This window comes from Spodoptera frugiperda, chromosome 29 (assembly GCF_023101765.2).
Source record: "Spodoptera frugiperda isolate SF20-4 chromosome 29, AGI-APGP_CSIRO_Sfru_2.0, whole genome shotgun sequence".
In the NCBI taxonomy this organism is placed as follows: Eukaryota; Metazoa; Arthropoda; class Insecta; order Lepidoptera; family Noctuidae; genus Spodoptera; species Spodoptera frugiperda.
In genome coordinates, this window is record NC_064240.1 from 10,992,714 (window position 1) to 11,009,697 (window position 16,984).

General features: G+C 36.2%; 1 protein-coding gene across 2 annotated transcripts; it reads left to right on the forward strand.

The window, feature by feature from the left end:
* Nucleotides 1-716: 716 nt before the first annotated feature.
* Nucleotides 717-16,183, forward strand: LOC118268288 (carbonic anhydrase 1). Of its 2 annotated transcripts, none has more exons than XM_035582720.2 (6): nt 717-856; nt 8,628-8,777; nt 13,169-13,307; nt 13,757-13,953; nt 15,445-15,584; nt 16,019-16,183. In XM_035582720.2, exons 1-6 carry the CDS (start codon nt 832-834, stop codon nt 16,142-16,144), a joined length of 777 nt encoding a protein of 258 aa, XP_035438613.1. In that variant the 5' UTR covers nt 717-831; the 3' UTR covers nt 16,145-16,183. The 2 variants fall into 2 exon arrangements, with proteins under 2 accessions (XP_035438613.1, XP_035438612.2); XM_035582719.2 differs by lacking the exon at nt 717-856 and adding an exon at nt 6,074-6,242.
* The last annotated feature ends 801 nt before the right edge of the window (nt 16,184-16,984 follow it).

The window sequence follows — 16,984 nt, forward strand, 5'->3', positions numbered from 1 at the left end:
TGCAGCGCGGAGTACAGGTGATGGACATCGCGTACTTGAAGACTATGTCAGGCGTGGCTCCAGTGCAGTAGCATTGTATTATTTTATTTCTTAAAAATTATTATTAGAACTTATGACGGGATATTTACCATGTTTATTCACTTCGATGAGTTTCCGATATTTCGGCACTGTTGCAAGCGCCATGATCACGGATTAACTGTGTTTAAAAACTTATATCTTAAAAATTTATTTAGATACGAAAGTTTTATGGCCATTTTCAGCAAACATTCGTAAATCATTTCTTAATTAAAAGATACTTAACGTGACGGAGTACCTAATCTAACTCCGTACATGTATTGTTAAGTGTAATTTATGCACTGGCCAATCAGAGCACCCAACGCGCTCAGGGTACAGGACGCAAAGTCAAATATAATGCAAGTTTGAGGCCACCACAGAAATATGTCCGGCTTTGAGTCAACGGCCTTAGTAGGTTTTACAATAAGTGGTCCTATCAAAAAAATAATAATTATAAAAGTACTCTCTGAAAGTTTACCTATTTACTAAAACATACATATTAAATTTTATTACCCGACTGATATGAATCTATCATCCTAAATATTTTTCTTATAGATTTTTGAATCCAATTAGGTATAGCATTAATGCACACTGACACCACACCTCAAGCCCTAATACGTATCGAAACAGAAAAGGAAGGAACAGTTATCTTTCAGATAGTGTCGAGTTAAATCCTTCGATAACATTGATAGGTGATCTCGTGACAATACTAGCGATCGTTCAAATCATAGATCAAGATACTTGGTGTGAAGACGTTGCCAAATTTTGGAGTGAAAAATGAGAAACACAAAAATGTCCGCATGTAAGTTCAAGTCTGCTATTATTTATTTTTCTTGTACACAAATATAATTTTGCAGAACTATTTTGATTTGTATCTAATGACTTGCCTCGTTGCCCGAGTGGTTGCAAGTGCGACTGCCAGGCAAGGGGTCTCGGGTTCGATTCCCGGGTTGGGCAAAGTACTGCTGTGATTTTTTTTCTAAAATTTCTAAATAGTAGCATGAAGTCCGGAAATGTGCCAGGTATATGGCAATAAGCTGACCGCCTATTACATGAGACTTTTAACATAAATTGTGAAAAGTGGTTTGTACATTGTACAGTGACATTACGTGCCATAATGTGCACCTCTGCCTGTCTAATGACTTCAAGGACTGGGTACGTCTACGATATGATAGTTGCTTACATCGATTAAAACCACTTAATTGGAACATTAAACGAAATAAACAATTTTAACGACATGTTATGCTATTTTCACTTAGCACAAAGCGAACTTAATATATTGTGTGTCACTTGTTATAAGGAACCTTCAGAGCATCTACAAAACTAATTTTCTAAAGAAAGTTCACCCATTTAGCTGCACAATTTTTAAATAATTCCAACTTGTTGAACTCTATAAATCTGCTATAAAACTTTGCTAATTTTAGACGCCACTATGCCATTGAAATTAAGGTCTATTATGGTGAACTTAATAGTGTGTTGATAGTGGATAATGTGCCCTTATCCTAATCTGTGATGTCGTCATTGTGACGCATTCAAATTAATGGATTATTGAAGCTGTCAAGAGCAAAGATAATCCATTTTAACGTTATACCATTTTGGACTCTACTTGAGTGTAATTTAGGTAGATTGTTCCTCTGTTTTTGTTAGATCATAATTATAGATTAGGTTAGGTAACTTCCTTATTTTATTTTATTAGTTTCTTGAATCTGCAGTTTACAAGCTTCCCAAAAGTTAATGTCCAAATACTTAAACGCTACTCAATTTTAAGACGCTCTCAAGACTAGTTCTGTCGCTAACAATTCTTTTTTAAATGACAGAGATGCACGATATTAATGTACCGTACAACTTTTTAAGTTGCATTTCAGTATTCAGGCGTAAGTCCCATAGTTGTCACATTGTTCGTGACTATGGCTCCCTGGTATAGTCTGAAACTGGTCGAGTACCTCGTCGAAAAGTTTCGTGAGTACGCCGTACAATATAAATCGTCAATTTAATGTGTTTCATGAAAACCATACTACACCCTACTGTCTATTGCATGAGTGAAGCATAAAGTTTTCAAAGTCAGAGTGAATAGGTACTTTCTAAGTCTGTGTGCTCCATCTTCGGCCACATCTTCGCTTCGCCGTTCTGGCAGAAAGCGGGTTAGTGGCCAAACGCAGACTTATCAACGCTAAAGAAAATCCTTGGCCCTCAGTACATTATCGAATCTAATTAAAATAATTGCTTTGACTCCCACTTATGTCTGTGTGTGTATATTTGTATAATGCTATACTGCAACCTATGAACTGTAATTACAAAGCAGGATAATTAGTAACATTGTATGCAGAAACAATCAAGTCTAATCATTACGTAGCGTGTTATTAAACTAGGAAATCCTAATCTAGTGTGAATAGGAAGTTAGGATTAGTATATCAGAGTTCAGTATAGAAATCTGATAAATGTAAATTCCTAAGATTGTCATAGATATTTTAGTAGACGTATTTTTTACGTAGAATAAAATAGAATGTACTTACTTACACCAGAGATGTGCTATTTAGCTATGCTATGGAGATGTCATAGCTAAGCTGTGAAACTACGTGACAGTTTCTACTGATACTAAGCTATATAGCTGTGCGATCAAGATGATCAGCTCAAGTATGCGATGTATCGATAGTACAGAAGTCATCCTTAGCATGCATCGCATATCATAATATAATATGTGATAGCGTTTATATATTGCAATAACACAATAAAAATCAAATTAAATTATGTCACTATACACACGTTATATGGTACGTGATTGGTGAGATTAGGGTAACTCTATTAAAGGTATTTGTACAATATACTCTGTAATTTACAATTTACACTCAAAGTGCTTTTACTTAGAGTTCAAAATCAATTGATCTCAGATATTTTACAAGAATTAACTGTAGTACAAGAACAAATTTCTTTTATACATATTACACATGGTATTAATTTTGATAATAGTCGTGAACTCAGTCCAATCCATACATTTTTGGTTACTCCAAACCTCGTGTCCGCGTTATATAATAAACACTAATCTAATATAATCTGATACTAGTTATCAGATAAGAAAAACCAGACGTAAAGATTAGTATTGTTATTGCCAATGTCAATAAACTGATATTCTTTAAATATTTTATTTATTGCGATCTACATTTATTGTTTCCTATTTTAAGTGTAAAAGTTCAAGTCTAATTAATTAATTCATTTACAAGTTAGATAATAATCTATATATATAAATCAATTGCTGTTCGTTAATCTCGCTAAAACTCGAGAACGGCTGAACGGATTTGGCAAATTTAGGTCTTAAATTGTTTACAGAAGTCCATGGTAGGTTTAAACGATGAGAAAAATAAGTTTAAGGCAGTACGAAGTTTGCCCGGCCAGCTAATATGACAATAACAATTCCTTTTGTTATAAAATGTCACAATCTTAGACTACTTGCCATTAACGAGAATTTTCGTAAAATTGGCGGTCTCCATTAGACTTGCGCCCAGTCGTCCAAAGAGTCGGGACTCAAATATGAGACTTTTTACTTCACGGGAACGCAGTCGAAGCCGCTGGCAGAAGCTAGTATGTATAGCATGAGTATTAAGAGCGTTTCAAGTAATCATTGGGCATCAACACACACAACGTCTTATAATCTGCAAAATAGTTTTACAAGTACATATATTTGTGAAATGTATTTTTGAAATGTGTATTATCAATGAAAACACTTTATCCGTGTATTATTATTATTATTGATAAACATTATACGTCTTGTGTATCAGTTTTAGAGTCGACCATCCTTACTGCTAACGACACATTTCAAGATGATCAATCACTCGTAAAAAGTAAATCCGATGATTAATAATGAATTTATTTAGGGGAACAGGCAAATCGGGTTTTCCCCACACATGGTGTATGTATAATGATAAATTAAGGCCCTTTTATCAGTTGTTTTATTACTCCTAATTCCTACCTGGTTATACATTTAATATTAGGTAACATAAATTTGACTAACAGGATCATTATCGACAGTGGCGCCACGTTTCGTTATATTTCTTACTTATGTGGTGACTAAGAAATTGGACGCTTCGGTCTGAAATTAAAAGTAATAATGTAAATAATTTAAACTTCTGTAGAAATAACAGATCACTGTGACGCATCTGAAAGATCGTCGTTACTACTTTCTATTATTAAATAGGTTTTAAATTACTCACATAACTAGATAAGCATAGTTAAGTTCCGTTTACAAGCTCTAAGTGATACAATAACTGATAAACTAATATTACCTAGTGCTAATAAAACCGTCAATCGAATCGGTATCTAAAATTATAGTACCTTAATATTAGTCTTAGTAATAATTTTGATACTCATATTACATGTGGTAGGTAAAGAAACCACCCAGATGTAGGTACCATGACATTCTAAGCTTCTCTGATATCAACAGACTTTAAGAACGCGTGTTGGTTTAGATAAAAAACATTTAGTAGAGGTATTCTGAAATGAGTCAGTGTATAAAAATCTTGTTTCTTAATATTATAAAAGCGAAAGTATATTATATTATGACGTCATTGTCTTAGGGTGTGTAGACAAAATATTAATTAGATATTATGTTTTTCAAGTTCCTCACGTTACTGTTTGACGAGAAACTCAATTAGTTTCAAGCCATTTTAGAGGCTCATTTTCATTATCAGCATTCCACGATACGTGACGCGGCGATTTATAAGTCCTATGTAATAGAGGGTAAGCCGATTGCCATATACTGGGCACAATTTCAGACTCCGTGTTAATACTGAGAAATTTTCGAAATTCGGAAAGTCGCCCAGCAATACTTTGTTGGACCTGGGAATCCTCGCACAGCTACATAGCTTAGTATCGGTAGAAACCGTCACATAGTTTCACAGCTTACCTATTACATCTTCGTAGCATAGCTACATAGTACATCTCTGGTGTAAAAGTACCCTAAGCCTGGTATTTGGGAATGGTACAATTATTATCTTAAAATAGACATATTCACAGGCGTATCTATATAATAATTTTCCTTAACATAACATTCTTGTATATTATTTCTTATAAGATTATAAACTTCTTATATATTCCTCGCCTAAGGCGGGCAAAAAAAAACTTTCCTCTTAACTTAATCATTTTCCTTCTTCAGTTTTGAATTAAGCCTTAGATCGTGTCAGAAATGTTTCACCTTTAAATTAGGACCTTAATTAATTATTAACAGAGTTGATAATCATTTGTTAAGATTGTACGAGTATTATAAACTCCTTTTGAGAGAAAGATTAAATTGTGAAGATCATCTTCATTGGTCGAGTGGTCTTATTTCCTTGATCAGAAAATAGTTTGAACCGATTAATTTGATAAAATTAGAGTCAAATAAAGTATGTATTATTTGAAAAATATAATGTCAAAAAATTTAAATGTTACTCTATTTTCCGAAATCTATCTCTATATGTATCGACTGCACGATTGGTGCGGTGGCTGGGCAACTGGCTGCCGCGCAACGGGTAGCGGGTTCGATACCCGCACGGAGCAACTCTTTGTGTGATCCACAAATTGTTGTTTCGAGTCTGGGTGTCATGTGCATGTAAACTTGTATGTTTAAAACTCACCCACGACACAGGAGAAAATCCCACCGTGGGGCAACGTTTTTTGAAAAAAATGTTAAAAAATCTCTAGCTAAAACACGAAAACGGCCGTCCCGATTTGACAAATTGTAATCTTGAAATATTCGTGAAAATCTAGGGAAGGTTTAACCTCTTATATGCCAGTATTTATGATACACAATAGAAAACACATTGTATCTCGCGTAGATCTCGTAGTAGATCACGCCCTGTAATTCTTGATTGCATAAGCAACTTGTATTGTACTTCCCTGTGAAATCCACAATACATTTTTAAACAAACAAAATAGAATTGGAATCTTTAATCCTTCCATTTACATAATAGCGTTGTCAGGCAAGCTGTCAAAAACATGATAAACATATACCTATCTAATCTAAGCCAGGTACGATTTGAAATCAAATTGTTTTCGTTGCTCACATAATCCGGAACCGACCGGGTATTGTGCACGTATTTATATATATTTATTAATTAATTACGTATTTATTAATTGTTTTATCTTTTTTGTAATGGAGAACAAAGTGGTTAGGTTTAGTCCTGTGAGCGTGAAGCCTAAGGAAACTGTGACTGATGGTATGTTCTTGATTTGATTTTGTTTATTTTTTTGCTATCTCAAAGGTTGATTCTTGGTTAGCTTTTGATAGATAAGCTCTATAGCACATTCGAGATTGATAGTGAGGCCAATTTTCCACTGAAGATGTGCTATGCTACGTTGCTGTGGATGCGTTTGGCTTCCACCTATCATATTCTTAGGTTGACATAGCTAAGCACTGGTGGAAACGGATTCAGCTAAGCTATTTTTTTATATATAACGCATCTTTCCTAGATGCTAGCTATGGATGTGTGCTATGCGTGATATGAATGGCTTTCCTACTATTCATTCATCGCATACTCAATCTGCGCATCTTGCTTGCGTAGCTGTATAGTTTAGTATAGTTTCACATATTATCTATTACATATTTGTAGAATTGCTACATAACACATCTCTGGCAGAAAAGCAGCCTAATCGGGTTGTTACTAGTTGCCTAATACTTATAACATCAACAAACTAGTTGGCAATATTTTAGCCATCGGATCTAATTATCTATGCTTTGTTCTATGTAAATGAGATAAGTAATCTTTGTCACTTTAAGTGAGAGCTTTATTGTGACGTGGAAGAAGAGCAAATAAACACACTGTAATTTTTATCAACAATTGAATTGAAATTTGAGACTTAATCCTAAGGAGATAAAGTTGGATTTCTATTGTATAAAGACAAACTGAAAGTGTAGTTGTATGTGCTGGTGTCGGCGTACACTCGTAATTGCTGTTTAACAGCTATTTTAGGTTGAAAGCATGTTAACATATCCGTTTGAGGTAAAGGGTTGTTATTTTATTTGAACTAAGTTACTTATAACGTGATAAATCACAAAGGATGTAAAGCCTGTGGTAAAGCCCTTTGTAGTGAGTCGTTGTTATAATATTATGTTCGTTATAGCTAATGAAAAATGTTAGGTAGGTAATTTAACATGTAATAGAATGATAGTCTCAAAAAGTTTTTTATGATATAAGCCGCGAACGAGCAGATGGATCACCTGATGGTAAGCAATCGCCACCGCCCATGGACACGTGTAGCGGTTTCGATTCCCAGAAAAATCTTAGACACCCAATACTTATTGTAATGTTAAGATATGGAGAGTATGGGTATCATGTGTAAGTAGTTCACAGTAGGTATGTTTGTCCCAATCCGCGATTCCCTAACAAACCTTAAATTCTTAACTCCCAAAAGGCAGGCAATGCACTTGTAACGCCTCTGGTGTTTTGGATGTCAATGGGCTCCGTCTGATCGTTTACCGGTTTATACGTCTTGTACCATGAAAAAAGAGTCGATTAAAATTAAAACAAGATGAAGAAACATCACATTTAAAATAGAAATATCAAAATACATCAAAAAAAGTAGTTTTATAAAGATAAATAATAACATTACAATCGTTATCTTCATTAATTATAAATTAAATTAAAATTAAAAACAACTTTCCTAACTAAAATAAGGGTTACCTTAGCAGTTTCGAGTTTTTATTTCATAATTTTTAGACAGCATCATTATCTAATTAAAACTTTATGTATTTTTATTGGCTAAATAAAGACTCGCCCCCACTAGAAACATTTGTTGAGCGACATGTGTCCCCAGAGACATCGGGCGATGTCGGACGATGTCGTGCGATATCGTACGTTGTCGGGCGATATCGAACGATGTTGGGCGACGTCAGACGACATCGCCGCGATGTTGGTGCGATATCGTACGTTGTCGGGCGATATCGAACGATGTTGGGCGACGTCAGACGACATCGCCGCGACATTGTTGACTGTGCGACAAAGAACAAAACCATGTCTCCGGGGCACATGTCGAGCGACAAATGTTCCTAGTCGTGTGTTGTCGTGTGTTCAAGCATGGCTTGAAACTAGTCGAGTTTCTCATCAAGTAGTTTATTTAAATTTAAATCCTTAATAGTTCACAAAATAACAATTTTCTTTAACAGATATTTATCACCTAATTAGTAACTTAAGCGATTAGTCGATTCAATGTCAAGAATTTTCGATGGGTGCAGGATCGAATCCTTATCGGTGATAAACAAATATTTTATCAGCACCCCATCGTAGTCACAATATGGAAAGAAGTCACGTGTTAATGTTTACGATTTGTTGCATATTTATTTTGAAATTTCCGGAACGTTTTGATATAAATAATTTTCTTTAACTAATAATAGATATCTTATTGGGATTATATTGAAATTGCATTAGTATTGAGATTGGTTACAAGAGTAAACGCCTTGCTTTAAAGTAATTACAAAATAGTGCTTTTGAATTTTTATTTTATATTCACTGGTTCACAAAAACATGCAAAATATCTTATGTATCCTTTACCAAATAATAAAACGATGTTCCCATTACTAATTTGTATCAATTTTCTTTCCACAGCCGAGCAAATATCCCGGCTAAGGGCTTCGCAGTCTCCCCTCGCCATATCTCTAAGTCGGTGCCCTCAATGGTCATCTCTAGATACTTTGCAGTTTAAAGGGTATTGGGACAACGAAGTCAACGGCATCCTACTCAACAATGGTTCCACAGGTAATAATAGACTTTGTCTTTAAGACTTCAAGACTTCAAATTGTTTGTTAACTAGATATGTACTAGATTTTGCCTTTAAAGTTGCTTACTTTAGTCTAAATGAACAAAAGAAAACTTTAGGTGCGAGTAACTAGATTTCAAAATTCATCATCATCAACTTGCAAAACATACACTTATTTACCATATTACATAAAGCATTATTCAGTATGTCTGCGTATTTAGAATTTAATAAGCGGTGTATAAGTAGCTGCTTGCATGTTCATTGGACTTATTAAGAATTTTAATAATGAACATGCAACCAGGTTTGAATGCAGAAAAAACCTTTACTTGGAACTCATACCTCGGCCAAGAAAGATTGTAAACAACAGTTACGTGAGTAAGCCGATAACACAATAAATAAAAAAAGATTGTAATGATGGATGTCTTTAAAACAACCTAGAAACTAAACAAAATTAATTAATCTAAAATTAATTTAACTTCACAAACGAATACCTTATAAAATAGTAAATAAGATATAAATTTGTTTATCATAGTTATCGCATAGTTTTGCGAATATTATCGGGCTGGAGTAATCCACTTTATCAATATTCTTAAGATTAATATGTATGTACTTTAGTCGCCATTCAGGCGTGTATATCAGTCTTACACGCTTTGGAATGCGGCACATAGTCCCTAGTAATTATATTTCACGAGAACCTTCTCTTCTAATGGTGATGAGCTTTACTCCCTATTATGTAATTTTGTCACACAGACAAATTATATGTCCAAAATTGTTACAGTTTTCAGTAGTGACTGTTCAGTTGTGACTTAGACTTCTAGACATTTAAAACGTTTACAATATACCTATATATATATATATATATATATATATCAATATAGAATATATATATATATATATATATATACATATATATAGCTTATATATATATAGCCTTTTATCACCGCACTCACAGTCATATTTAATGGTTACTTAACCCGGGTCTTAGAAATTGTTTTCGATACAAAATCGTTACTAAGGAATAGTTTAAGTGATCATAAAATGTCTCTGAGTACGGCAGTTAATGTTTATTTTTCTAAGGGGTTCTTCAATAGAGAAAATGTTCAAATTACCATAAGTAAAACTCGATGCTACAACAATAATTTTTACAAGCATCCTAGCCTCATCCGACTGTGGTCGCGACACAACACTGTTATAAAAAACCAACATCATATTGTCCCCAAATGTACATCTCTATAATTACACATAAGAAACCCTTTCACAAAATATTGTCAAAGCATTTATTTATGTTTTTTACGTCGTATAAAGTTGCAATCATGTTAATAATCAAAAGTTGCAATATATTTCGTTGTTGTCAGATTTTCAGGCATACATAATAATTTATGACATCATCACCAAAGAATTTCGATATGATTAAAATAGAAATATCTTTAAAATTCAAGATAATTATATTATAAAATTAAATCATTTTCTATTCTTAGCTACACTTTTTACATTCCATTTCCATTGAATAAACGCATCGAACACAAGAATGCACTAAATAAGGAAGCCGTACGATAAAAATAATAAGTACCTAATCACAAAATATTACATAAAATAAAAATCAGTTAACAACTGTAAATGTTTCAGATTAGATTACGAAGAGTATCAGTTTTACGGCAAATAGACTGACCATTATCGGAGCGAGTGATAATAATACTAATATGAAATCGGTTTACTTTAGAATCGAGATATAAATTTGTGAATGTGCGATTATTGAGGTACGAGTAGCTCATGTACTTTGATCGTGATTTTGTTGTTATATTTGCTGTTTAATTGGGTTGCATTTACTTAGTATCGTGTTTGTTATTCCCTGATTGATATGACTGATATTTAGGCATCAACTTAGATACTGATGAAGTGAAAGTGAAGATGTAACAAATGTTAGTATTATACAGCCCTTTTGATTGGTAGTTATTTGCATCAAACAATGCTTCTATTACCAGTGAAAAAGAATGGTGAAACAAAAAACCCACAAAAAGAATGAATTAAATATGAAAAAAATATTTTGAAATAGACACAAACCTCACCCGATCTATAGTACTTAGATATAATCAGAGTAATACGCCCAAAATGTCCTCGCTATGTAAACACGATAAAACGCCGCCAAAATACAACAAACACGTTAAAATATAGGAGACGATAAACAGCTAATATATGGCTTCTAAATTCTATTGCTCTCCGCTTCCCTTCCAGGAAGGGAGAGGAAAGCCTATACATTCAAATTAAACCCCCCATAACAACAGGACGGAACGGCGTATTTTGCACAGAAATGTTCCTATTGAAGAAATTTCTGCAATACCAATAAAAAGGTTAACTTCATTCAGAAACATGCAATGTCTATTGAATATTATATTTTATCTTAAGCAAGAAAGGAAATAGGTAAATAATATAAGAGCTCTTGTAACTAGATTACGAGCAATTATTTCGAGCTTAAGTAGCATTAAGTCCATTTTTGGAACGAGCTGAGTGCTTTGAGCATGGATTTTATAGACAATTTGGTGACTGCAATAGTTAAAAGATTTTGGATCGTGTAGTTTCGTTGCTCTAGTGTCGAAATAGGAAAGCTATGGCTTTCTGACAAAAGGGATTTTTTTTTTTTTTTTCAGGGGGGAAAATCATCCAATGGCTTCTCTCGCCAGGGCAAAGCGAGAGGGAGTGTCAGACTCTTACTGACTAAAAACCACCCCGTTCCTACTCCTGCTTGTCGAGCCGGAGCCCCGGTAAACCCGCTAGGTAGTCCGCAGCTCCAGATTAAGCATCAGCCCTACTGGGCCCCATCTGTGGTGGTCTGATGGCTCTTTGAGGCGCGCGCGGAACGCAACGCGCCGCACGCACGGGTCTGGTTCTGGTCGGGCGGCGAGCTACCCTTGCTCGCCGTCCGCAGACCCGCACTTACGGTGGCCGGAGATCGTCACGCGATCCCCGACGCCCGGAGTGTCTTTCGCGTCGGCTGGGGCGTGAGGAAGTTCGTTCCCTCACGCGTCCCGCCTCCTCCTTAGCTAGCATGACTGCTTCGCAGAAGGAGGAGATGGCATCCCAGTCCCCCTCGCTCCGCACCATGGCCTGAACCAAAGCCGGACGCGAGAGGTCGCCGTCGCCGATCACTTCCCTGAGGGCACGGCGGTGTTCAGCCCACGCAGGGCAGACCGCAACCGTGTGTTCCACCGTGTCCTCCGGGCGGTCTTCGCAGTGATGACACCCGGGCGTTTCCTCCCGCCCAATCAAAAACAGGAACCTACCGAAACTCCCATGTCCGGTAAGCACCTGCGTCAGGCGGTAGGTGAGGACGCCATGGCGCCTCTCTAGCCACTCCTCAAAGAGGGGACTTACCGCTGCAATGACAGCGAGCCCAGCCCTCGGTTGCAACAGTCGTTGCTGCCAATCCGCCATGAGATCGCGCCGGAGCTCGTCCCGCCACGCACTAATCTGGCGCGGCAGCGGAGTTTCGCCCCGGCGACGCGCGTCGGCGCGCAGACTAAAACGCGCGCGAGCACTTTCGCCTCCAAATCCCACGGCGGTAATCCGGCAAGGAGGTTCGCTGCCTCCCCGGAGATCGTGCGATATCCACGGATGACAAAAGGGATAGGTACATCTATTTTGAGATATTTAGTTTTCACAAATTGCCATTAAAACCACAATCGTCGCTAATAATAAAATTCAATACCAAAATGTTGGTTGGTCGTTAAGTCACTTAACCAATTTTAGCCACTATTCATATTGTGCTTTTTATAAGCATTTACAATTATCCATTTACCGCCGTACTCAAAGTCATTTAATGGTTACTTTAACCAAGTCCTTAGAAATTGTTTCCGGAACAAAATTGTTCCTTAGGTATAGTTTAAGAACTTAATCTTTAAATATCTTGTTACTAAGGAAAAGTTTAAATAATCTTTAAAAGCAGTAAGATCTTTACAAATTAATTTCTATTACTTTGTATACTGAATCTAACTAATATTATAAATGCGAAAGTTTATCAGATTGTGTAAATTTGAGAGTCTGTATGTTTTTGTATAGGTATTCTTGTTCTCAATCGTACACTCTTGGCAGAGTGGTCGTGGTTGCTTCGATGATATAAGAAGGTTACGTCGTCGGTCTTTTCAGCATCAATTGCCTTCCTGGCAATGGTTTTCCATTTCTGGCAGTTCATTGCGTTACGAGAACATTCAGTCTTCTGTATAGGTATATTTGTTACTTAATCACGTCAAAACGGCTGAAGGGATGAAGATGAAATTTGAAATAGGAGTACATTATGTTCCATAATAATACATACGCCATATTTTATCCTACAGGAACGCGGGCGAAGTAAGAATCTAGACGTATTATAAATTGAAAATCTATTCTATTGTTCCAGCATACTTCACATTTGAATCTGAAGTCCGACCAATCCTCCGCGGTGGCCCTCTAATCGGCGAATACGTATTTGAACAGATGCATTTCCACTGGTCTGTCGATGACTTCTCTGGCTGTGAACACTTACTAGATGGACAAGGGTGAGTGTCTTTTAAATTCTTTAAGAGTTTCATGCCTTAACACATTGAACGCCGTGGTGGTCACTGGTGACCGAGGTTAGCTGAGGATTTGCCTTTAACAGTTTTCCATTGGCAGTCAAAGACTTAAGAGTTCTCAAGTGATAGTATGCCTCGATAACTTGCTTTAGTCACTATAGCGTAATAGTTACACCTGATGCAATACGTCTCATATTACAATGGCCATAGAAAGCTATTTTCACTGTGGTGATTCGTTGTAATATCATGAAATGCGGCTATTGGCTTTACAGTAAATTCCTTCTCTTATAAATATTTTTTTTAAGCTAGAATGTACCAAATAAAAACAGAGTTATCTTTGAACCACATTATTGTTTAGTTATAGGAAGTTAAATGTACTAGTTACTTAGTAACTAATTATAACTAGCTCAACAATTCTAATTTACTTTTCCCAGATACGCAGCAGAATGCCATTTCGTACACTATAACAGTAAATACGAATCAATGGAAGCAGCTGTTGGACATCCTGATGGTCTTGCAGTAGTGGGATTCCTTCTAGAAGCCGTTGATGCTCCAAATCCAAGGTTCGATAGGCTCGTGGAAGGATTTGAGAGAATCAAGAAGAGTGAACAGTCCGTTAGAGTAACTTCAGGTTAGTGATGAACTAAATTGACTAGCTATCTATCAACAATATATATTATCCTATAATAACTATAGCTAATTCGAACCAGAACTTAAATAAAATAGAACTATATCCTTAGGCAGTTGTCCCACCAACGGCGAGTGAACGACTAACTATCGGCTATTTTCTCGCTCAAGAAACGTACAATAGATATACTTTCCGTGTAAACAAAAGAGATGCATATACAAATAGTTGATCGCTGACTGTTCACACTGCCGGCGAGTGCTCGCTTCACTTGTTTGTTTTTGTTTTCATTCGTTTTCACTCGTTTCTAGTTCTAGCTCTACTCGTTACTCGTTCATCGTTGCCGGTGGGACAACTGCCTTAGTATGAGTTGATTGGTCGGGTGGAATTAATCAACTAATCAGAACGCCGAACGCGCTCTTATTTTGATCTTGTTGAACGTAAAGTAAACTCGTACTAAAGTAAAAATGACAGTGTAATTTAATAAAACGGCAATGACAGTAACACCAGACTAGTCGACTAGTTTCCTTGTTGCCGTTTTAGAAAGAAGGGTAAAATTTCTGTTGCTTCATTAATTGAACTGATTATAATTTGACATGACATGACCAATTATGTCAGGCGTAGAATCAAGAGATTCACTTTAAGTGCTTTCAAATAACAAGCAATAGCGATAAATAAGAAAAAAAGAAAAACAATTTATTCGGTACCGGGTACGATGCACCAAAATCATCTTCGCTCTTTGTTCAAACAAGCATATCAACTACTATTTCCATATAAAACATTGTCTCGTCGTTGACAATGTTACCAGTGTTTATGTAAAATCATCTTGCACTTGCTAATGCAAACATTGTATCATAAAATTTACCCTTTTACGAGTACACCTTTCCATAGAAAATTCTACCCTCAGTATACCATACATAGGTACATATTTGTGTACTTAAGGAAGAGGGTACATAGTTTACTCTTCACGTGTTAATACCTAGATGAGGAAATAACACGAGGAAAATTTATGAAACATTGTTTGATCGTTATGTTATATAAACATTTAACATATAAATATAATCGATGTTATGTTATATTTTTTTTTTTTTTTTTTTTTTTTTTTTTTTTTTTTTTTTAGTGTGAAAGTGAAAGTGATCGAAACGAGAACGCGTATGGCGCTCTGATTGGCCAGCTCGAATAAAGCAACCAATTAAAGCACCGTACGCGCTCGTTTCTATAAAACGTTAAGCAAACTCATACTCTGTACCCTTAGTACGAGTTTGTTTTACTTTGAACGAAAACGAAACGAGAGCGGGTTCGGCACCCTGATTCGTTGGTTCATTTGCGTCGGCCAATCAGGGCAATGAACGCACTTTTATTCAATTTTCGATCAAAGTAAAGCAAGCGTACTAAGGGTACTGGTCCGAGAATTAATCATTCAATACTTTTGCGCGGCAGCCAGTTGCACTAGGTCTGTAGACATTTATTAATTTGAATAATGTTTTGTGTTCCCAGAATCCCTTTCATGGATGGACAGCGATGACCTACAGGAAGGCAACTATGTCACGTACAAAGGCTCACTGACCACACCGCCATACACCGAGTGCGTCACCTGGATCATATACGAGAAACCCGTGCACATTGGTACCGAACAGGTAAGGTTTACTTACATATTGGACTTCTATAGTCTTTCGATAATGGCAGACTCGCTTTGTATTTTATTAATAGAATAAAAGGTAACAAATGCTGAGACAAGCTTCAAACAAATACCTTTGATCTCATATCCCAATTATAGAAATAAACTCCCACTTATAGGAAACTTTCAAAAAGCGTTTAGGTTTTTGACGAGAAAGACTAGGGAGTGTGGGATTTTTACTTCACCACCCCAGTGGCTACCTTGAGCACCGATAAGGGGTACCGAGTCCTCGAATTAAACCTGGTCCAAAGCCCCTATGGTGCAATAGTCTGTGTGCTCCATCTTCGGCCACATCTTCGCTTCGCCTTTCTGGCAGAAAGCGGGTTGGTGGCCAAACGCAGACTTATAAAAGCTAAAAAACAATTCTCTCATCTACAAATTGTACATTTACAGCTCGGTCTTCTAAGACAACTGGAAGGTCCGGACAGCATACCGATAGAACGCAACGTGAGACCAACACAGCGGCATCCGCCCGGTCACTCCGTCATATACGTCAAGCAAGTTAAGTCCAAGCTATAAAGTATGTTTTATTATACGATTGTTATTATGTTACTATAATGTTGTTTTATTTATTAAAAGGGCACCACCCATTTAGGACCTGAAAAACCAAGATGCCAAGATGAAAAATTATTTCTTAACCCCATAAGCATTTTTTATTATGGCACTAATAATAATAATCTCTTTATTCAAGTAGCTACAGACTCACTTTGTTAGTAACAATATTTTCCTTAAAACCTATGTTAGTACTTAACCTACATTACATGAATAGATAATTGAATCGAAGTTACACGTTCTGAACTTCGATTCAATTGAATCTGTGGAACCAATAACTTCGGTTTTATTTGTTTTATTTTGGTTTTATAATGTTGATGTAAGTTTCATTATATGCATCAGCTCTATACTGCTCTATACGGTTTTAATTTGGCATTTTCGAATCAATTTGCCATTCGTCTTGCGAACCTAATTCTCGTCCTGATAATTACCTACTTACATAATACATCAAAAACAAATTCTTTAGTTTAGAAGTTAAGCAACTATAAGGTACTTAATATCTAAGATAAGGATTGACCGCAGAAAGTTCTGCACTGAGAGGAGTGGAAGGAGGATTAGATTAGATTATATTAGGGAGGCCTTTGCCCTTTAGTGGGACGGCCACGTAACAATAAAATAATAAATAAAGAAGTTAAGCAACCCATTGCCTTACTCAGCGTCATTTAATATTTTCTTTAACGCGTTAACTGCAACGTATATCACAGGTGACCCGTTAGGTCATAGAAAACAATTAAAGGCAAATCGTTGGCTAATACGTTAGCGGCAGTCAAAGGGTTAACCCATTACTTGAAGATTGTTTTGAAAACA